The sequence below is a fragment of the Lagenorhynchus albirostris genome, chromosome 6 (assembly GCF_949774975.1).
Source record: "Lagenorhynchus albirostris chromosome 6, mLagAlb1.1, whole genome shotgun sequence".
In the NCBI taxonomy this organism is placed as follows: Eukaryota; Metazoa; Chordata; class Mammalia; order Artiodactyla; family Delphinidae; genus Lagenorhynchus; species Lagenorhynchus albirostris.
This window is the reverse complement of record NC_083100.1, coordinates 85,945,405-85,969,485: the sequence shown is the minus strand read 5'-3', so window position 1 is coordinate 85,969,485 and position 24,081 is coordinate 85,945,405. Positions and strand designations below refer to the sequence as shown.

Sequence of the window (24,081 nt, the reverse complement as noted above, 5' to 3'; positions counted from 1 at the left end):
AGTTAAGTATAAACAAAATCCCATGGACATTCAAAGAAGGGAGGCAGCATATCTGTTTTAGAGGTCAGGGAAAGTGGTTGAGCTTTGACAGGTATAAGAGGAGAAAGGGGTTCTGGGTAGTGACATGTGAGCTATCTTCAGGGAACACTGAGTAAACTAGGCTACAGCCCAGGATACTCATGGATAAGGATTGAAGTAAGGCTAGGAAGGTGGTTGAAACCACACTGAGAAATCCTGACCAATGAGGTTATACTTATTTGATAAGGGTAGGAGAGGAGAAGGTGAGATACACAGAGATTATCTTTAGCAAATTGAAGTTAGCAAAGGCTTACAGGGTGGAGCAGAGGGCAATTCTAATCAGCCCATGAGGGTGGCCAGAAGAATGTGACTGGCCTAGATCAATGGTTCTCAGCTGCCTGAAGTGGGAGCTGGGGTTGAGCGTGCAGGTAGATATCGGATGATGAGAAGTAAAATATGTTTTGAAAAAGCATAATTATTATACTCATTGTTTTTTATAATCAAAACTTCAAAAACTGTCACTCCGTGAAATCCCCTTGGGGGTAGGGATGTTCACCCCATTTTAAAAGTTGATGCACCCTGACCTCCAATGTCCTTTCTAGTTGTAACCTCATTTGAATGACTTTATTTTGTGGACAAGTAAGCTAAAGCTAAAAGAGGTGACATGGTTAATCAGTGTCAGAGCTGGACCTAGACCCTGAGCCTTCTAAATTCCAGGACCGTGTTCATTCCACTGCACCATGTATCTGTGATGGTTTCCATTTTACAAATGAAACAGTTTGGGCAAGGAGAGATATAGCTGGAAAAGCTCACTATTTGGACCCAGATATTCACTCCCTGTTGTGCTGCTTTCTGTCAGAGACTCCTGTTCTGATAGCCATTGCAGGAAACATGAATTTGTAAAACAGGCAGGCTTTCCACCAAAGTCTCTTATTGGAGCAAATTTTATTTTGACCATACCACACTCCAAATCGTGACCATAATACAACTACAGGAATTCAAAAAGATAAAACTCCAAAGCAACGTGCGGCAGCCACATTCCAAGACCTCCTATCTGTCAACCCAAGTCATATATACATTTACAGCTTTTAAAATTAGCGTCTGTTTCTAATTTCCTATTGGTCTACCGATGTCTTGACTTTTTCCCATTCATTATTTACTTAATTTATCTATTTCCTTGTGTCATTCCCAAGCATACATTTCTCATAAACTTTAAGGACAGTGTTTTGAAAATTAAAGAATATTTTTCCTCAGTAATGTTTTCATAGATACAACTTTTGAGAACAATTTCTTGAGAGATGTTTTAGGAGTTGTATTCTAGGACACATTATCTTCATGGTCTTCCCCCTGGTAGGATGGATAAATGATCTTGCCTTGAGAATTGCAATGAATTCTCTGGTTTCCATATAAAAGATAAATATTCCACTTACAGAAGCTGCAGGAGTAGAGTTCAAGCAGGCCTAAAGTTTAGGCCTGACGGAACGGCATGTCTGGGAGTGATCAGGGGAAAAAGACTGATTCTCACAGGATATGCTGAGCAATGGGAGTGAATTGTTACCAGTTACTTGTGTCTAGCGCGTCTCCTAAGCATTTGCTAGGGGAGGGCAGCTGCAGACTTAACAAACCTTTCCTGAGAAGGGAAAAGAGAGCTTCTCAAGTACTGAATGGGAACCTCACTTTTGTCTGGGGTATCAGTGAGAGCTGGGCAGGGGAGCTTGCCTCTCCAACTGGGAGTGTTGCTGACTCTGGTCCCACGCAGCTGTCTCTGTCTAAGAAGTTGTACTCTTCACCCGCAAGGTGTCTTCTGGTCAGTTACACCACTGCCCCTTATGGCAGCCAAGTGACGACTGACCAGAGTGCAGTGTGATATGCACCTTGCAAATGATGCAATGACTAAGGGTGCTGTGAGCAATTAGGGAGGGAAGGAAAGGAAAAGGGAAGATACAGGACAAGAAGCACCACTGGAGTTGGGATTTTGCCAAGTGGAGAAAGGGTATGCATGTGCCTATGTGTGGAGGGGCAGGGGAATTTAAGCAATAAATAACACAAGGCATGGATGTGGATAAGTGCACAGATGTACTCAGGAGATGGAAAAGGGAGCTGGAATCCATGAGGGATTAGACTGGGGTCAGAGTTTAAAGAACCTCATTCGCTGACAGGAAATTTAAGTTCATCGTGCAGAAAAATCTATGAGACACATTCTTACTGTTATACTATTGTGATTCTCTTCTTGGATGGTCTGGGTTTAGAAAGAACACCAATAACAGTAGGTGTTTGAATCAAATATCAAAGGGTCCAGAGGCTTGAAGACCAATCTGAAGCTTTTGTAGGAGTCAAGGTCCCAGAAGGTAAGGGCAAAAACTAGGAAAGAAGCAGTAGCAATGAGAGTGAGGCATGGGAATTACTTCCATGGGATATATTCTCTGATGTGAAATTACTGAATCACGCAAAGGGTATAGTAACTTATATGGCTCAGGACAAATAACTTACATTGCCATTATCATACATACAGATGTTTCCCCATTAGCTGGCCAGTCTTTGTTAGGATATGCCTTTACTTTTATTGCTTTGGTCAATGCAACCGCTTTCTCATAAATTCTCTGTATTTACACTTATTTCATTACTGGAAAAATTAAAGATTTTATTCCTAAAATTTGATTTAGCATTTATTTCTTCGGCTATCACTACTTCTATTGTTTATTAGCTGTGTGAGTAAAAGGCCTAGCCTCGTCCTTGGCACAGAGTAAGACTTCAGTAAGTTATGGTACTTATACTCTGTTGAAGCTTTTGCAATCTTTTATCTATAGGATGTATTTAAAATCTATACTTCATTACTTATATGAATATTTTGTTTTGTTAGTTTAATTCCACAGAGGTTATTTATTTTACCCAATTTCTTGTTTTCACTAAAAAATATTATATTTTAAAGCTGGGATAAGTATATTAAATTTTGTTATATAAGTTTGGTGGATGTTAAAATTATATACAAGCTGGGTTTATTTCGGAATTCTCTATTTTTGTCCGTTTTTCTACCATCATGATTTTGAATTGGTAAAGTACTCTTCTAAAAGAGTACTTTTAACTTCATACATGTTCTGAATCTGGTAGGACATGTTTTCCTTCAATACTCCTTTGTTAGTGATTTCTCTGATACTCTTCCCGTTTATTTCTTTATTTTGTAGGAATTTTAGAACAACTCTGTGAAGATATATAAAGTAATATTTGGGTATATTAATTGGAATCTTGTTAAATTCATAAATTAATATTAAGAGATACTGTCATTTCTATCTGAGTATTTATTCTTTCCTGTCAGGAGCATATATATCTACTTTTATTTTAATCTTCCCTACTTTCCCATTATACACGGTTGTTTTCTTCAGCAAAGGACTGGGAGACAGAAGACCTCATTTTCAAATCAGATTCCTGGGAAACTGCCTTCCCCAACCATATTCTTGGGAAAGTGATTTTATGCCTATAAAATAAAAAGTAAAATAAAAAGGTAAAGGTGGTTCTCTCTACTGAAAAGCAACCTCAGATCCACGTTATTTCAATGGGATGAATATAAATAATTTTCCTCAGCTATAAACAGAGGGTGTTAATGCATGTTTGATTATCTGGTCATTAGATTGCTGTAAGGGTTATGAAATTATGTATTCAAAGTTATCTGAAAATGTTACAATATAAGCAAGGGCATGGTATAATAAAATGTAATTTTTACAATGTTTTCCTGGACAGTAAGATTCTAGAGGAAAGGAACCACATTTTCTCCTCTTGCTATCCACAATATGGTGCCAGACCACACTACGAACTCAGTAAATACTTGTATGTTAGGGGAATGAGTAGATAGTGATACAATTTTTTAAAAAGTTAAAAGGAAAAGGAAAGGTATGGTCTACAGAGAATGTCTTTAATCTTACTGGCACATTTATTTCATCTCATATACAATTGTCTTACAATTCAACATTGATCAATATATTAATAGCTTTCCTTCTGCTGGGTTCCCCCGTAGCAAAATTTTATACCTTTATATTAATGTGATGTAAGTTACTTGTGTTCCTAGAACCTTTCTATTATTTCCCCCTTAGTGTAAGCTGCTCTGCTGAAAATGAGATTGTATCTGGGAGCTGAGAGAAAAGGGAGATGGGAGGGGAGGGAAATGTTATATAATTATCCTACATTTGACTCCAGAGCAAAGGATCAGGAATATGCCAAGATCACTGTAATAACCATTGTCATGCCAGATACTAACCAGAAGCTTTCCACATACTGTTCTTAACCTCAAATTAAAGGTGAACCAGAAAGACTTCTGTCTGCCAAAAGTGTAGCTCAGGTTTTTACTTTCCTTTGCAATCGTTCTGCTCCCCGCCGCCCATGCCTAAAACTTAAAACTACTTCTCCCACAATGTAGGGAAAGAAGAATCCTGATGTAAGGCTTTGGCTGTTCATAGAAAAAAGTATTTGGTTTAGAGTTATCATTTGTGAGAAATTATTAAGTATACAAACACATTCCATTGATTTGATATCTTAAGTATTTGCTGCTTCTTCTTTAAAAAACAAAACAAAACAAAATACCATCTTAAGGGCTAACAATGTGACCTTGTCATGAGAATTGGTCTAAGCTAAAAATATTTGCATTGAGGAGCTTCTAGGCTTTTTGGTTCATTTGTAACACGGAGTGTGATGGATGCTTTACGTGGCAGAATGACCTTTCAATTTTCTGGATTAAAAATAATTAAAATAATGGCAAGAATGAACTTTTAAGGTTCAGCATCATTAATGTCCTCTTTTCATCCAAAATTCATTAAAGACTCATTCCGTATAAACTCTGAAGAGAAGTCCATGAGTCTTATAATAAAATCTGCATAGTAGTTTTGAAAGCAATTCCCTCCCTCCTCCCAAATTATGTAACTGTGCTTGAAATCCTCAATGTAACTCAAAGGAGTAGATAGGGTGGGTGGTTTTATTATTATTATTTCTCTTTCCCATCTTCCCCTTTGTATGGTACAGATGGATTAACTGAGGTTAACCTAGAAAGCTACAGGACCCAGTCCCAAACCTGATCTTCTGACTTTAATTCTTATAAATCAAAGTTTCTCAATCTTGGTACTACTGACATTTTAGGTTGGATACTTCTTTGCTGTGAGGGCCGTCCTCTGCACTGTAGGGTGTTCAGCAGCATCCCTGGCCTCCGCCCACTAGATGCCAGTAGTACCCTCCCCTCCCCACAACAGTTGTACCAACCAAAACGTCTCTGGGCGCCGCCAAATATCCCCTGGTGGTGGAGGGCAAAACTACTCCTAACTGACCCTATAAGCTTTCCAAAATGCCATCACCATAAGTGATAATTAACTCCATTCCCACAGAGAGCAACTCGACTTCATATCAACTCAGCTTAATGGGACACAGTTGCTAGATGTGTCTTCAGACACGAGCTGGGTTGTCTCCAGCAAGAAGGCTGTGGGCAGTACTCTCATATTTGTTAAAAGTTCTTTATTCAACACGGATAGACTCACCCAGACTAAGGCAGATACCTTGGGTAGGCTTGATTTTCTTTCTGATGGGCCACAGAGCATGATGCATGGTGGTCAGAGCTATGGTGGTCAGTAGTGCTTTTCATCAACTATTTCTGCTCTCCTCCATTCTGGGCTCAAAGCAGGATTGCATTTCCTGGCCGCCCCTTATAGTTGGGCAGTGCCTTGCAACAAGTTCTGGCCAAAGAGTCGAGTGGAACCCTAAGTCACTTTTAGGCCAGAACAGTGAATTGCTAATGAAAGAACATCCTAGCTTTCTCTTGCATCTGGCACAGTTACTGGTAATGTTTGTGATGGTGGTTGCTTGGGTCTCTCTATATGCTTGGGACCCTGAGTGACCATACGAATAGAACACTACTGCTCACCTGCAATAAACATAGAGCATGAATAAAAAATATGTGTTGAGTGTTTTAAGCCACTGAGATTTTTAAGGCTGCTAGCTTAGCATAATTTAGCTTATTCTGACTGATGTAAGAACTGAAAGATGAGAACAGATTGAAAGATAGATTTAGGTTAAATCAAGGTCATTTATATGAAAACAGAAAATATAATATAAAACCACTTAGAACTTCCTTAAGTCTTAGAGTTCTCTATTTTCATTCACTAACTCTCTAATATTTGGAAATCATTTCAATGTGGTTTTTAATATATCTGATACAGTACGTAAACTACATCATTATTCTAAGAATTCTTATTCTTTCATTCATTCAAATAGTATTTATTGAACAGTAAATATATACCAAGTATTATTTGGAATATCTTCCCACTTCATATTGTTTTCGACACCTTTCTTGTGATGAAGACAGATGGCAGAAAGAAGAGGGAGTTCACTTTAATATCTAAGGAGTGATATATTTAGGAAATGAATTTGAGGTTTTGCGGGGGTTCTCTGTTTATTTGTTTTTAAACTTTCCATTTGCAAAGAGCTTATTAGAGAAAATGGAAATGATTTCATATGAGTAGCCAGGAATTTTCCACCATTATCACCTCCTGCTGTCTTACCCGTAAAAGAGGGATGATTTTGTGGATTTCCACATAGAGGAGAATAGCAGAGAGGTGGGCTGGCAAGGTTTGAATTGTGGATTGATAGTTGGATGGATGCGTGATTTCAGGCAAGTGCTTTAACCTCCCTGTTTCTGACTTTTCGCAGCTGCAGTATGATAATCACAAAAGTGCCTAATTCACAGGGCTGTTGTGACGAATAAACAAGGCAAGGCACAAAGGGCTTCTAATAGTACCTGGCACATGCTAAGCGCTCTAGGAACCGATGGATAACGCACTGGAGTTAGACTACTTCCGTGATGCAAACATCACAGAAGATGTTTGTTTTATTCACCACTTCATCTTAAACATCTAGTTTAGTGCTTGGCATAAAGTAGATATTTAAAAAACATGTGTTAAACACATACAGAAGTGAGTAGGGATGAGGAGACTGACTCCCAGGTTCTTCTCCTAACCTTGCCACTATCTACTGCCCGTCTCGCCCACTGTGCCCAGCTGTGAGCCCTTGGAATAGTCACCATCCTAGATCTAGCATCTCTTTTGTAAAATGGAAGGATCATGCAAAAGAATGATAAACTATGTAGCTATAAACTAGAATCGATAATCAACTACTACACTTTTCAGAAAAAGGATGATAATAACCTTACCGCAACATAATTTGAAAATAATCAACAGTATGAAGACTCTACAAAGTTGCTCTACTGTGGTTTTAACATTTTCAAAAGAAATTTAATGGAGATTGTCTGCTTCATCGAAAACGGCAGTAATGGGCTTCCCTGGTGGCGCAGTAGTTGAGAGTCCGCCTGCTGATGCAGGGGACACGGGTTCGTGCCCCAGTCTGGGAGGATCCCACATGCCGCGGAGCGGCTGAGCCTGTGAGCCATGGCCGCTGAGCCTGTGCGTCCGGAGCCTGTGCTCCGCAACGGGAGAGGCCACAGCAGTGAGAGGCCCGCGTACCGCAAAAAAAAAGGGCAGTAAAACTCACTAGCACTAATGCCATCACTCAGATATGCTACCTTTCCCTACCAGTTCTGTGTAGAGGGAAGGAGAAAGAAGTTGGTTATAGAGTAATTAATGTACAAACTTGCAACTAGAGTAAGAATAAGTCCTGGAGATCAAAAATACAGCATAGTGATTACAGTCAACAGTACTGTATTATACACTTTAAAATTGCTAAGAGACTAGATCTTACATGTTCTCACTGTGAAAAAGAAATAATTATGTGATGTGAGAGAGACCTTAGCTAGAGCTACACTGGTAATCATATTGCAATGTGTAAATGTATCAAGTTATCACATTGTACACCGTAAATTTATACAATGTTATATGTATAAATCTTACCTCAAGGGAAAAAAATAAGAGTATTTTAATGGTCCTGCCGTCATGTATTAAACCTTTCTTGGTTTTCCAATACATCTAGGCTTGTATGTGAAAGAGCAAAACTTGACTCATAAGGAGTGTAATCAAAGTGACTCAAGACTTCAAAGTCTCAGTTTTTCCATCTATCAAATGGGATAATAACACCTACGCCTTTGGGATTATCATGAGCAGTATATGAAATAACCTGGCAAAGGACCAAGCAAGAAGCAAACTTTCAATAAATAATAGCAATTAACAGGATAATAATGATTATTATTACAATTATTTAAAAGAAAACCACTTCCTCACAAATGTTAACAGTGTTCAGAGTTATCCTTCTGGCTGATACTGCACAGTGTATAAGTTGGTTTTAGGGTATGGGTTTTAGATATGCTAGTGGAGCACCTAGAAGAGACAACAGGCAAAGAAATGTATCCCTGCTAGGTAACCCTTTGCATGAAGTGCTGGATGGTGAGGTGGGGAAAAAAAATTAATGTTTAAACTCAGAGAAGCAGTTGGGTCAGAAAACAAGAAAATGGAAAGGTAGCACAGCATAGTGGTTAAAAGTATTATGTATTGATAGTTATGTGACCTCACTTAATTTCTCTGTGCCTCAGTTTCCCCACCTAAGAAAAATGGAGACAATAATACTGAATGAGACTGTTAAGAAGAGTTAACATTTATAAATGGCTTAGAACAATGCCTGAAATACAGCAAGTGCTATACTAGTGTTTGTCAAACTAGGACAGTGATACAAATGGCAGAAGTTACACAGAACTGCCTGTGAAGAAACCTTTGGAGTAAAGACTAGCAAGGTGGCCTTCTAGGAGCACAACCTGGAAATCTCCCAGGCTCAGTCATCCAGCCAACAGCTTGGGCTCCTCCTATGTGCAAGGTGAAGTTCTGTAGCCTTAAAGAGAATTGATTCACATTTGACGTGACAGAGATGGGCCAGAGGCAAGGGCAGAAAGGAGCTCCAGTTGGGACTGGGAGTAACAGAAGTGTGTACGTAGGTAATATGACCCTTCCTATGGTCTTCCACAGCATTCCCTAATGATCCCACAGCATCCTAGGTACCTGTTAATTATATGTAAGTGTCTCCCCAACGCAGGGCTCTCTGAGGTGCAGACTGAGTCCTGTACACTGTGAAATCCCCCTTCCACAGTGCTCAGTAAGTATGTGTTGAGGTCGAACCAAAGTGAGTAAAAGATTGAGCCTGTAATTACTGAGCACTCAGTTCTTGGGCCCCTAATTGCTCCCCAATCCACTTTCAATCCCCAGTGCTCATCTAAATAGCTCAGTGTTAACGTGTGGGAAGGGAGAGCTGTGATCCCAAGGACATGGCCCTTTGAGTAAGAACCTAGTCTTCTTTGTAGTGGTGGCTTAAAATTATACAACAGTAAAGCTGGCTACAAAGCCTTCTGCTTAGGGATACCCTCCAGCCTCTTTCCTCAGTTCATCCACAAACACCTCAAAACTGGCACAAGCAAAATTGAACTCACTAGCTTTGTAAATGAGCTGATTTTTTCTTCCTTCTTTCCTGACAGCCATCCATCTATCAAATTCTTTTCTGTGTTTTCCTTGAGAATGTCTCCCTCCTACAGCCCTCTCACTAATCTCTCTTCCACCACCTCACAGAATCACACTTGGATGACCGCTGCAGAGTCTCACTGCAGTTCTGCCTACATATCACTGCAAGATAAATCTTCCTAAAATACATGCTTTATCATATTTCTTTCCAGTTCAAGATCGAGGCTCCCTATTTTTTACCTTTACCTAATCTACTTTGCTCATCCTCCGTACTTTGGCCCTACCCTGCCCATGTATTACTTGCTTATTAAGTTTTGCATGCAGAATCTTCTATTCTACTTAGTGACCTCATAGCACTAATCACTGAAATTGTTCTCTCATTTAAGTACAATATCTAAAATACTTGCTTCTCTATGCTTTGGCCATGTTGTTTCCCCTTTTGGAATATCCTAATCCTTTGGCTATTCAAGTTCTAGCTCTTAAATTAACATTCTACTCTAAGTCACACGTGTCAATACTAATATATAATTACATTATCCTGTGTTTCCCTCTGTTTCCCGTCCTTATGCAAAAGTGTTCCCTCTTCAAGAAAACTATAAACTGCTTGATGGCAGGGAGTTTACATTTTTATCTGTTTATTGAACAAATATTTATTGAGTTCCAGCCTTGTACCAGGCACTGCACTAGGCTCTGAGGTACTGTAATGAACAAGATAGTCATAATCTTTGTCCTCCCAGCACCCACATTCTAATGTTTATGTGTATGTGTGTGTGTGTGGGGGGGGGAGTGAGATAACAAATTACACAAAATTATATGATTAGAAACTGAGGGAGGCACCATGAGGTAAAAGTATAGGGTGCCATGAGACCATTGCAAAGCTTCACATTGAAAGAAAATGCCCTTGAGCTGAGAGCGAATGAATAAAATACAAATAGGCAAATGTGCAAAGGTTTAAAGAAGGCTGGAATCTTAGAGGAACTGAGAAAAGTTTGGTGTCTGTAAGTGCAGGGGGCAGAGGATGAGCCATATCAGATGAAGCTACTGAGGTACAAGCTGGGTGTACTTCCTTGTGTTGTACCAGAATCAAAAAGTACTTGCTAAGTGAGGGTAAACTTTAAGTGGTCCTTAAGAGTCATAAAGCATGATGACAGAGGCCATTTCTGAACTTTTCTTGTCTGTATACTTGGAGTTTACAAAAAAAGCTGAATGCCCAAAGCTTAAAAAATATGAACACCTAAGTGCTTAGGACGGTGGTGCTCATCTTACTGACCCAAACATGCCCAGTGAGGATGCAGGGTGAAGGAAATGGCTTGAAACAGGCTCCATGTGGCATTAAGGATGAGAAGACCTGCTGCTATCAGCTTTGGATTTTTGTTTGTTTTCTCAAGTTCAATAAAAAAGGCATGGACCAATGACAACTATGATATGTGTCTACTCCACATTACAAGTTTGATGCCAAAATGCTTTACACAGGCCACCTAACAGATGGTAATATATTTCAGCCATTACCAATGTGAGTAGGAATCAAACCAGTGCACCAGAGGTGAGAGGGTGTATATCCAATTACAAATTCCCACTTTCCTTAAGTGTTAAGATGCCTAAGGCAATATATGTTATTTACATCAGGATGCATTGTATAAACTATATTTGATAAAAGAGATGACTTCACGTTCTCAACTTAAATCAAAGAATGCTTACTTAAGTATTTTTTTAATTGAATCACACTTTAATGCCATCGTATAACCTTTTGGTTAACGGTGCTCATCTTGATTATTCTAACAAAGGGAAACATGGAAATTAATACTTAAGTTGTACAGCTTATGTCATCTATAAAAATACACACAAGAAAATTCAAAAGAAATACCTGGGACATCTGTGAAGGTTTCTCCAAGGACAGATACGTGGAAATTGAGTCCTAAGTCCTTAAGATGCATCAATACCTTAAAAAAACTCTCTGGATCTTTATCATGCTCCCTGGAAATAAAAACACGAAACAAAACTTGTGATATCTTAGGGTATGTGTTAGGAAAAGTATTTTCACTTCTCATAGTATCAATTCCTCTCATGGTCTACTGTTAGTTAGGAGAGCCTCTGGCATCCAAGCTGAGATCTTCCCTCACCCTTACACTGTAGCATTAGTATTGAGTGTTTTCATGAATCTAATTTCTCTATCATGGATCAAACCCCAGTCCTATTGAAGTCTCAAGGCTCTGCAGCCTTTTATTAAAGGAGAATCTGTTTTTTTCACATTTTTTGGTTAGACTATAGAAAGTCTACCTTATTTTCCTTTCTCCTAAAATGGTTAATTTTCCACTTAACACAGGTTTTTAACAAAAGAAAAGACCAGTCTTCAAAGGACGATTCTCTACTGATCATGAGAATGTACCAAAGATGCTTTTCATTTCCATGAGTCTGAGTACCTCTCTCTCACATTTACTGAGGCTCTTTTTGTCCACAAGGAACACACAGTTTAGGGAGTGAGATTACAGACTTTCTCACTAATCTCTTATTTTTAATAATTGAATGGAGAATTATAAATACATCAAAAGGGGGTGGGCCTGATTCTAAGTCCGCTGAGTATTAACTTAGGAGTGGAGGTTAGTCAACGCATAAAAGAATAGTAATAAAGATAATTCTTTCATTTAGTAGAAGCTTTGAAAAACATGGATTATTTTTGTTTGTTTAGCTTGTCAGTCTTCTTTGTAATGACAGAATAAGAGGTTAAAGGACACTAAAATTTAAAAAAATCACCAATTCAAGAAATCACACTAAAATGGAATGACTTATTTTTTACATTCTAAGGTGTGAATATTTCAGTATTTCTTGCATTTAATTACACTGTTTTAAATTATCTTATTTCAGACAGATGTGGACCAGATGTCTTCAAAATATTTGTTTTTTCATTTATAATTCAGAATTTAAGCTTATTTTCTATATTTCAGAGAAATAGTTATATATCAGCAATTGAATTTCTCATTTACCAACTAATTATGTAAAATAAATCTGTAAATTGATCAAACTGCTATATGAAATATGAAAATTATATCATTCAGGAAATCTCATGAAAAATGACATCTGCAACCCTAAATGTGTTAATTCACAATTCAGTCAATATTTTCAGTATCAAGAATTAAAACAAATGCATCTTCTGATTACATTTTAAAACGGCATGTATAATCTCCTGGAATTGTAAGATCTTATAGAATTAGAGTTCTGTAACAATTTATTTTAAGCTCTCAGTTTGATTTGCTTCAAATAATAAAGAATGCAGTGGCAAAATGTTCATTGCTTTTTAAGATGATGGGTATTACACACATGTACCATTGGGAAGTTCTGGGGTAATTCTCACATATACTACTGCTGTGGGCAAGAAAAAAGACTCAAAACAGTTTAAAGTAAAGAATACACCATATGTTATCTTCAACCATATCAATCAAACAGCTGCCACCTGACCTGTAATATATGTTATTTTACTCTGAATCTCTTGGAAATACGTAGATGAAAAGAATGGAAACAATATAACATAATATACTTTAAGGAGGGAGTAACACTACAGGGAAATCTAGCCACTCAATTCTCTAAATTTTTCATTTTGAGTTCCAAAAATTTTGGCTATGGGCCCCTGAGAGAATATCTATTCTAAATATTTCCTGCTGCTTGTTTGTTGGTTGGTTGGTTTGTTTTGTATTAAAGTAAAAGTAGATGTGGTTTGGGCTTGGAAGGAGGTTTAATTGGGTAGAAGCTGTAGTTCTTAAAAGATTCCAATGTGAATATTTTCAAAGCAGCAGGCTTCATGAACCTATATTTTCAGTGTTTCTATACAAGATAAATGCATGACAATCCTACTATAGTCTTAAGATATTTTTTATAGGTGGACAAAAGCTCTCATATTCAATAGTCACTTTGCATAAGAACACAAAAGAGATTTGCATGAATCCCCTCTCTTTTTGTTTAAACTATAATATATGGATGAATGTAAGGTGAGATTCTTCTTCCATATAATTATCCCTCAGAAAAAGAGGCATCTTATCTAAAGTCCTTATAAAGTCTCTCATAATACCAGGCACTCTCTCAATTACTTTATTTTGAACAAAGTACAGTTTAGGGAAATAGCATTAACTTGAGACGCCAACTGATGAGAATTTTGGGTAGTTTTAGCAGTCATTCGCTTGATGGGACCGGTTAAAAACAGAAGCCAAGGGATTTAATACTGAGTTAGTAATTATTTTGGGAGACATGACCTAAAAATTCAAAGTGTTTTTGAAAACAAGTATTTTAAAGGTCACTAAAAAAAGTAATAGAGTAAGTGGTTACTGAAGACTATGAGTAGTAAGTGGGTTTTTATAGCCAGAGAAAAGATTTTCAGTGATGGCATCATACGGTTTCACAATCTTGAACCCCAAACCGCTTAGACTGAATTCCAGATGACAGGTGGCAGAAACATGCCAGCTGCCTGAAAAGGTGGTACCATTCTGGTGTCAAGAATGCATGGGAGGGGGAGTTAGACTAAAACTACATCATAAGCTATAAGGTTGAGAAAAGAGCAATACCTCTAAAAATATTCTACGTGATATATGCTTTAAAGTATTATCTATGTCTAAATTAGTAGATTACATATTATAAGTAGACACTTGGCCAGTTCATCCATGCCCCTCAAAGTTTACATAGTCAATTTAGCTGAAAACTTTTCTCGGTTTTCTCTTTAGACAAATGGGAAATTGCCTACTATTCAGAGAATCATTAAAGATGTGCACAGATATCCAGCCCAGCCATATATCAAGGCACGGATATAGCAATGACAGAGCTCAATATATTTTGTCAAGAGAGGGACTCACTGCAGATATCCAATGGATCATCCATGGACTTATCCTAGCGCCCATAATATTAATGGACCCATTTAGCAGAGAATGTGAATCTGTCTTAAATTCCTTTCTAAGAAATCTAATGTGAAGTTCTCATACTTATGATTTTAGAATGAAGCATGAAACACAGGATGAGGTATTTTAAAATAACGTATTGGGCTTCCCTGATGGCGCAGTGGTTAAGATTCTGCCTGCCAATGCAGGGGACACAGGTTCGAACGCTGGTCTGGGAAGATCCTACATGCCGCGGAGCAACTAAGCCCGTGTGCCACAACTACCGAGCCTGTGCTCTAGAGCCCGCGAGCCACAACTACTGAGCCCACGTGCCACACTACTGAAGCCCTCGCGCTTAGAGCCTGGGCTCTGAAACAAGAGAAGCCACCGCAATGGGAAGCCCACGCACTGCAAGAAGAGTAGCCCCCAAGCGCTGCAACTAGAGAGCCCACGTGCAGCAATGAAGACCCAACGTAGCCAAAAATAAATAAATAAATAAAAATTAAAAAATAAAAATAACATATCGAGTGCCCCTTTTTGTCAACAGCTATCAGGATTAAACACACATTTAATGTTATTGTCAATTCTTTATAACCACATTTGTAGACTTACGGGCTCCTAAACTCTCTTCTTCTGCTCTCATCGATTCTGGTAGGGATGTAAATTGCAACAATAGTTTAGAGGGCAATTTGGTAATGTACACAATAAGCCTTAAATTGTATATAACTTTTTCCACAGTAATTCCAATTTAGAAAAGTTACCCTATGAAATAATTAAAGAGGTGCACAGAAATTCAGCCAGAGTATGTTCATAACAGCATTGTTTATAATAGCAACCATCTGTAAACAATGTAATGGGATGATAAAGAAATATACTTTGATACATACATATGATACAATACCCTGCAGCCATGAAATAATTTTGTAGAAGTATATTTTTGGCATGGAAATATATTCAAGAAATACTGTTAAGTAAAAGGGAGGTGACAGAGCAATATGTATTTTATGATCTATTTTTGTAAGACAAATGGATGTATGTGCCTAGAAAAAAGGTTGGGGTGAACTATACCAAAATGTTAACAGGGTTTATCTGTAGGGGCTACATTATAAATGTTTCTCTTTTTTTTTTTACATGTTTTCTATCATTCCTTTAATAAATATTTTTATGTCAATCATTTTAATGCTTTAAGGAACCACCTCTAACATTCTGCCATAAAATTGTATTCTTAAGGATTTTTGCTTAACTCTGTAGCATTTTTAGTATTTATAGTGGCATAATTCCTCATTTCCTGTGACATTTCTAGATTTGACAGCTGCCCATCAAGCAAACTTGATTCGTCATAAAACATTCTAGAAGATGAGTCAGAGTCCAAGTCTCCCAACAATTCCCACATTCTTGACTAGGTAAGAATGAAACAGTCTGGCTGGGAACTCATTCCTGTGCAGCCCAACTATGGCAGAAGAGACCAGAGCAGAATATTTCAGGCTTACTGGAAGCAGCAGATATAGCAAGAACAGCTTTTATTCCCAAATATTATTCAGAACATTTGAAAAGCATAAACTGTTTCCATGTGTTTTTTCTTCCTGTATCTGTTCTCTCTCTGTCGCCTTTCCCGTTTAGTTTTTTAGAGCTAAATTTCTTCTTATTCCTCACTTAACACTCATTCAGTAAATATTTATTGAGGATTGCTAAGTTTCTCCATACTTGTCACTTATACTCAACTGTTATCCTTTCCTGTTTTCCCACATAACTTTATACTTATTGAATGCAATCCCTTTGATCTAGTTCCTTGCCTTGCCTGGGCAGAAACCTGGCTCTTTTCAGATGCCGTAACTTTCCCAGCAGCATGTCACTCTGGATTGAGAGGTCCATGAGGGAAAGATAAATGATGCCTGCTTTATTCACTACTAAGTACCCAGTGCCTTGCGAGTGGAAGACATTCCTTGTGTTCATCAATATTCGGTTCTTCTTTTTTTCTGGGCACACGAAAGACTCCACGTTCATCCCCTTGAAGTAGGAGAGGCCACAGGACTAGTTCTGACCAATGGATTGCAAGCTGATTGATGTGTGTCACTTCCAGGTAGAAATTTCTAAGAGCAGTTCTGGACAGCACTTTCTCTGTTGTAGTGATCCTTGCAGAGGTCTTGTATTAAGATGGTTAGGTTAAAAGAGTGAAGTGGTCTGGACTGCTACATGGAGAAGAGTTGCCCAATAAAGCCATCTAAACATGCAGCAGACTTTGAGTTGGTGAGAGAATTAAACTTCTGTTGTGTTTAAGCAACTGAGATTAGGGGGTCTTTATTACTACAGCATAAGGTGGCCTATGCTGACTAATACATTATCTGTGGCATAAAATTAGCTGCTCTAAAAATATTTGTTGAATGAATAAAGGTGTAGGAAAAATAAACTACATTTATAGAGCTCCTGCTATGTGCAGGATCCCACACTAGGCACCTAATCATAATCTTAATTAAGCCTCTCAACCAAGTGGTCATAGAAATATAACTATTCTTTCATTTAAGATCACACAGAAGAGACTGAGTTTGTATTTGAAATCAGGTCTCATCACTCTAAAGTCATATTCTTTCTTCTGTACAGTCTTTGACTTTTCCATTTCTTTCTTCCTACATATAATGAGAAGAAAAAGAGAGCTGGTACCTTCAGTCCATGGTTTTGTTTCCAGACCGTCAAGTGATGGACATTTCTTAGATTGCTACTTGAGGTTAAAACCCATTGGATGAGATGGCAATAAGAATAACAGGAAGTGATATGGAATTATACGATCTCTCAACACCATGGTTTCAAATTTCTTCACCTTTTCTGATACCCTGCTAACCTCCACCTTTGCTGCCTCATTATGAAGTACCGTGTTACTTCCAAATTCAGTGATGTGTTCTTTATTCCAAAACATAAGGCTTCTATTTACCAGCTTGTGTTAGTCGTTATGATCACTTACTTCTCTATTATCCTTTCTAGGACCATAAACTCTTCACTTCCCTCTATATGCCTGACAACAATTATCAGTTTGGGTTTCCTGCCACAGGTGCTGCTTCTGCTTTTAAAATGGTGCTTCAAATAGAATTCAACCCATAGTCTTATGAGCCATCAACTTCTCAGCCTCTCCTCCATCTGATACTACCAGTGCCTGTCTTTCTGTAACTCCACCAGCCCTCCCCACCATCATTTCCTTACAGGTGACTAAAACCAAGAATACGCACTGTGGCTTTCTCTGAATGTTGCTCATACTGCATTCTGCCCTTCAACTTTACTTTCAGAGAGAGAGTGAAGGGTACAGTTCAGAGACAAGTGGCTCTGCCACTGATCAGCAGTATGACTCTTTGTATATTATATAACCTCACATAGCCTCAGCTTCTTCACCGTTAGAATGGGGTAATGATAATACCTACATTTAAAATGTTAGTTGTTAGACATATATACACTAACTAATATGTATAAAATAGATAACTAATGAGAACCTGCTGTATAGCACAGGGAACTCTGCTTCACTTTGCTGTACAGCAGAAACTAACACAACATTGTAAAACAACTATACCCCAATTAAAAAAATAAATAAATAAAATAAAATGCTAGTTGTTAGGGATGAAGAAATGCCTGGCACCCCACAGATACACAATAAACTCTCATTCGCTTCATCTTTGGTATTTGTGGTATTTTAATATTTTAGAAATGTTAACCAATTTATTCCATTTCCCTTCCACCTGAACACATTCAAGAAACTAAGATGTTTTATGTTCATTGCTTCAAGGAAGGCTTGAGACAAGGGAAAAGCCCCCCAACCTCTACCAAAAAAAGAGGCAGTCTTCTTTGTTGGTCACAGAAGCAAAAGCCCTTGTAGAAATGGTAAGGACTTCAGATAGGTACAAGTACTTAAGCAAAATGCTATGTGACAGTAGCATACACCCTCCCACAACGTGTCACTGTTCTACCTCTAGACAAGAAACAAGGAGGACTGATGGGGGAGAGTTGAGGAAAACAGAACTGTGAGAGTCCCTGAGGCCATGAACTACACTTCCTGGGTTAGAAGCCGAGGAAGAAGCATGACCCCAGAGAGTGAATGTCTGAGGGTATGTGTCTGGGCACACAGTACTAGGGACATTTCGTGAGAGATTCCCGAGACATGGTAGGCATAAATGTGGAACCATGGTTTCCTTGAGTGTCATGGAAGAGTCACAGGGCTGCTGGCAGACGGATAAAAGCAAAGGATCCCTCAGCAGTGGCCTGGGAGGAATGAGGACCAGGAAAATGGAAGACAGAGAATCTTGAACGGCTTGAGCTTTCCATCACCATATTGAAATGGGCCATTGCACAGAAATTAAGTCATAGAAAAATAAAATTCTAATTTATGCATATCAGTGTTTCATGCCATCTGCACATTCATATTCTCATCTTTCCTTTTAATAGCAGAGGGAGAGATGTCTGCCTTTCCAAATTCAAAGTCCATTAGAGCTCTAGATCTTCTACCTTGTCTCTTTGAGAAATCTGTGTTCTCATGGTCAGTTTCCTTCCTAAAGCCTGTGATCCTATCCCCTCCTCCACAATTTCTTCATGTACGTCTTAGGCACTTTTAAGTTATCCTTTTTACCTGACACCATTTATCAATGACAATAGTTCCAATAATATACTATTTCTAGGTGACTTTTCATAGATCCTTTCATCTTAGAATATTAGCTATATCCCTCCTTTCTTACCTCCTGTATCTTTCCTACAACTTTCCTCCCACTCTTTAATTCTGTTGGATGAAAATGCTCTCTAACAATACTAATTCTCACCTATGCCCCCCTTCATTCTCATCTTCTTGTATTTTCTCCTACATTTGACACCACTGACCATCTTCTGCTTTCTTAGAAGCAATCCTTGCTTAGTTTCCAAATAGTATATTTAGACTACAATCTAATGACCTAATGACCAATTACATCTTCCCACTCATTTCATCCAGCAGGCCACCCAGTAAAAACGATATTCAATGAATCATTTTTCCCACTAGGTCTCACAACATGATCTCCTTTTAAATCTCCCCACTGCTAAAAGCTTAGACCCCCCCAGGTTGTTTCTCTTCAACAATGATTCCCACTCTTCCCAGATATTGTATACAGTAATCTCACTCAGCTCTCTAATTTGTCAATGAGCTCTTTCGCTACAACTTTCGCCAGGAAGCCAATAGAAATCCATGACTCAAATAACTGGTAGGCCACGAAGTGTCTCAATTAAGATGAATGGGGTCTTCCCCACTCTTAGGATGTTACTTAGGCAGCAGCTACTGTTGCACATACTTTTAAAGCATCACAATGTATGTAATTACTTCTTCTCAGACCTGCGAGGCTCTATGAACTGAGCTCTTTCCCCAGTTCATTACTAAGTCCTTCTGTTTCCCTCTGTAATAAAGTTTCTCCTTGTCAAATGTCATGATCTGGGCTGTAATTGGAAACTGACAAATCATTTAGATTTTCTTTTGTATTATAACATTTCCCTCCAAGAGATGTGTAGAAAATGCATTCAAAACTGCTTGCTGGTTATCCTGAGAGCTACTCCTGTAGTCCATCTCCTAGAGTGAGAAATTTGTCTAAGGGAGAAGCCTAGGAAATTCTTTGACATCACTGAGAATTGTTGTGTTTTTACTTCTCGTATAGGAAGATGCATGATTTTTGTTTCCTGTTTTACCCTGACTGCCAGGAAGCTTACAGTCAGGTTTTCCCGTGCTTAATCTCAGCATCTGTCAGATGGAAATAACAGTACCGAGAATACAAGAATAGAAATTTAAAAACTCACTGGATGGGCTCAATAGTAGAAAGGATACTGCAGAGAATAGAATCAGTGTTCTTGAGGTGAACAGAATTTACTCACTGTGAACAAGAGAGAAAATAGACAAAAATATAAAATAAGAAAGAACCGAACCTCAGGGACCTGTGGGACAGGAACAGAAGACTCAACATTTTGTAACATCGCCGTTCCAGGAGGGGACTCTGTACGATTTCTTACAACTGTATGTGAATCTACAATGATTCCAATACAAATTTCAATGAAGAAAATGCATGCTCAATGTAATAAAATAAAAATAATTCTGAAATATATGAAGTATGCACTGAAAGCCCCTATTTCTTACCCTTCCTGATTCTACTCCTCATATGTAACCACTACTAACAACTGTTTGGTGAGTAGGCTTCCTGATCTATTTCTATGCACATGCACAAATATATATTTGTGTGAGCGTATTTTTATACACTTTCCTTACTTTATAAATACGAGATCATGATCAGTCATTCTGCACTTTCCACTTTCATTAAATACATCATAGACATCTATCTACATCAGTGCATATAGATATCTCATTTAACAATGTTTACCTAATATTTCATAATTTAAAGTAAATCCTCCTACTACTGGACATTTAAGTTGGTTCCAACTTACTGATGTTTCAAACAATACTTAAAGTGACATCTGGTTCTTTTTATAACATTCAGATTTCTCTTTTGTAGAATCCTTATTCATTCTTGTTTTATCCTCCTACCCTGCAAATGTAGCCATCTCAAATCTCTAACAAAGATCTATTTCCCCTGTCCTACAATGTTTACCTGCCTTTCGGAACTATCCCACTTTCAAAGTGTCACCTACACACTCTATGTTGTAAGTTCCATGAGGGCAGAGCTCATGCCTTTGTTTACCCTGTATTCTCCATGTGTAGAATTAGGCCTGGCATACAGTTTAAAAAGTTATTATTCTGAACTGACACTCCAAATCTAGCTCACCTCTCATGAATCTAATCTTTTTATCCCCACCTATTATAAATTATTTTTTTACTATTTATATAATGAGGTGAATACACAGAGTCTTCACTCGGCTCTTCCAATGACAACTCATCTATAATACTTAAAAACTAAGCTGGTGCCTTGTCGAACACAGCATTAATGACCTAGCTCCTCTCTGGTACCGACACATCCTCATCCTCCCAATATTCCAGGACTCAAGCCTGACACATTCTGAACACAAGGAGGCTGCTTCTAAGTTGTCCTGCTAATAAACTCATTACCAGCCTTACTATTTTCTCCTACATAATTTAAGATTGCTTGATAATTTCCATTTCTATAGTACAATGTTATCCCCTCATACCCTGACAACACCACTGAGCTTCAGACTCTCCCTCTGCCAATTCAGCTTCCAGAAAAACTCTTACATTATCCTCTTCTATGTGATTTTCCTTACATATTTCTTCTCTGAAATGCATACTAAAAACCCACTAAATTGAAATTAAGCCACCCTATCCAACATTCAAATATTTCAATCAACTCATTCCCTCGAATGAGTGTTGATACTCATATTCATTCTCATCCTCTTCCTGTCTCTGTGCTGTTTTCCATCCACAGCTCTTGTGTCTATAATTCCTGAGTCTGGGACACACTCTCCCCTCCTCTCGGCCACTCTTTGCCCATTGCCTCTTTCACTAACTTTGAGTTTACTGTTACTAGTAGTCATCCCTGTGAGATCCCATCTCACTCTGAATCCCTGCAAGAACATTCTCAAGTTACTGATGATTCCATGAATGTGTTCTTTTACATTATTTCATATTTATTTGTATGTTGTCCTCTTATAATTCATCTGAAATCCCTACCACAACAGTGAAATCCTTTGACTCCAGAAGTTGGTGGGCACTCAAAATATGATTTTGGAGTGAGTGAATAATAGCTCTGTCGTGGCTGAATAGAGACAGTTATATTTTTTAGATTACAGTAGGATAGGTCTATGAAATGACATGAAGGATCATGTTTTTTTTTTTTTTTAATGGACAATTAAACATGGCCTGGATTATTAGATGCCTTTCATCCAAATGAATTTCAATTCTTAATAACAGGTTTTCATATTCAGTTGTGGACATTTTGTCACATCTAGAAATGACAAGGTCTTCAATAATATGGGAAAGAATCTTAATTTGAAGAGAAAATTCTGCTCCAAAGCTTCCTTCTGATTTAAAAAAATGTTAAAGTAGAAATGGGCAGAGTGACTCATAAAAAATCCTTTCAATGGGAAGAAAAATGCTAGAATTCTGTTCATTTTATGTATTTCATCTTATTTCTAGACCCAAATGAGACTGCTGTGTTTTTTTGGCTGACACAGAGATCTCCTAGAAGAGACATCTCCCTTACTAAGCAGCAACTGCTAAGCATACCAGATTGTCATGGCAATGACTGTGGAAAAGGAGGAACACAGTATGGGATGTCTGTTCTATAAAGACCTGCTCAAAATGACGTGTTCTTGTTACTACATATGTTGCATTTTTTCATTTTATAAACAGTATTAATTATGTATCTCCTCCCTTCTCCTACATTCTCGTAAATGAAATAAATCTGTATTATTCTACTTAGTCCCTTTCACAATAACATAAAAGAAAAAAGTTCATCCCCAAATTTCATTACCCAGGCTTTTTGGCTTATTATTTAAAGGTATTAAGAACTACTCACATTAGGTACCAAAGACAGACTAATCATTCATATGGAAAAGGATAAAATATTCTGAATATTGTAATAGCATCACATGCTATAAATTAACTATAATGCTCAAGAAATGGTTCTTCAGAATGAGAAGCCTCATGAACCAAAGTCTTAATTAATTAAATCTACTTATTACTAGGAGGTATCAGGAAAATTTATTTCTGGTAAATAATGGATAACAAAGAAGAGTCGAGTATGTTAGATAGTGTATTTGGTGAGAGATCTTTTTGACTAAATAGTTTGCTTTAGACGTGTATGTAAACCCCCCAAAAAAGAAGATGCTTATTGAAAGCTAATAATAATCAATTCATCTATAACTATAGTTCTAATGGTGTGTTTTATCAGAATAAATGATGTAAAATAGTTTAAGTTTACATGGACGATACAGCCTAGTGAAAGGAGGGTTAAAATCCTAGTTCTGACATTTAGTAGCTGTAATCCAGGGCAAATTACTAAACCTGTCTGAGATTTAATTTCCTCATCTGTAACAATCTGGCTAATAACACTCAGTTCAAAGAGCTGTTGAGGGGATTAACTGAGATGATGTATATGAAACAATTTTCGGTGCCTGGCAAACAAAATACACAATAAAGGATGGTGGTTGTTATAATGATTGTAATAATAATTACTGTAATCATCATTGTTTTATTCTTCATTTACAGAACTGGGAATTTAAGAATATTCTATTGAGTTTGATAGCCACCATAATTGGGCAAAAAATAAAGTTTGCTATACTTTACAATCAGTTAATTTATAGTATAAGTGGAATGTGCCATTATTGAGCTTTTCATAGAGTTACAAATGTGATTTAAAGCAGCTTGTGTTTGTGTATAAAGGCACACATGTCCTTACTGAATTTTTCTTCTCAGATTGTATCCCTAATTCTGTCAAGTGCCACCATTAGTCTCATCACCCAATCCACAATTAGCCCAGACACCCTCACGTCAACAATCAATTCCCGAACCAACTCCTTATTACCACCCAAGTATGTTTCTCCTTTCTTTTTTTTTTTTTTTTTTTTCCAGTACATGGGCCTCTCACTGTTGTGGCCTTTCCCGTTGCGGAGCACAGGCTCCGGACGCGCAGGCTCAGCGGCCATGGCTCACGGGCCCAGCCGCTCCACGGCATGTGGGATCTTCCCGGACCGGGGCACGAACCCGTGTCCCCTGCATCGGCAGGCGGACTCTCAACCACTGCGCCACCAGGGAAGCCCTCTCCTTTCTTGATATAGTTCAGATGCTCATCATTCCTTCCAAGAACTATTATAACATCATATCAAATCAC

At 38.0% G+C, this 24,081-nt stretch overlaps 1 protein-coding gene across 2 annotated transcripts in view; it reads right to left on the bottom strand.

The window, feature by feature from the left end:
• The window catches only part of GTDC1 (glycosyltransferase like domain containing 1), a 359,684-nt gene that overhangs the window by 70,169 nt on the left and 265,434 nt on the right, over window positions 1–24,081 (bottom strand). For both annotated transcript variants that reach the window (XM_060152957.1, XM_060152956.1), the window contains one exon: window positions 11,305–11,414. In XM_060152957.1, the coding sequence (XP_060008940.1) occupies window positions 11,305–11,414 (110 nt within the window). The remainder of the gene's footprint in view (window positions 1–11,304; window positions 11,415–24,081) is intronic.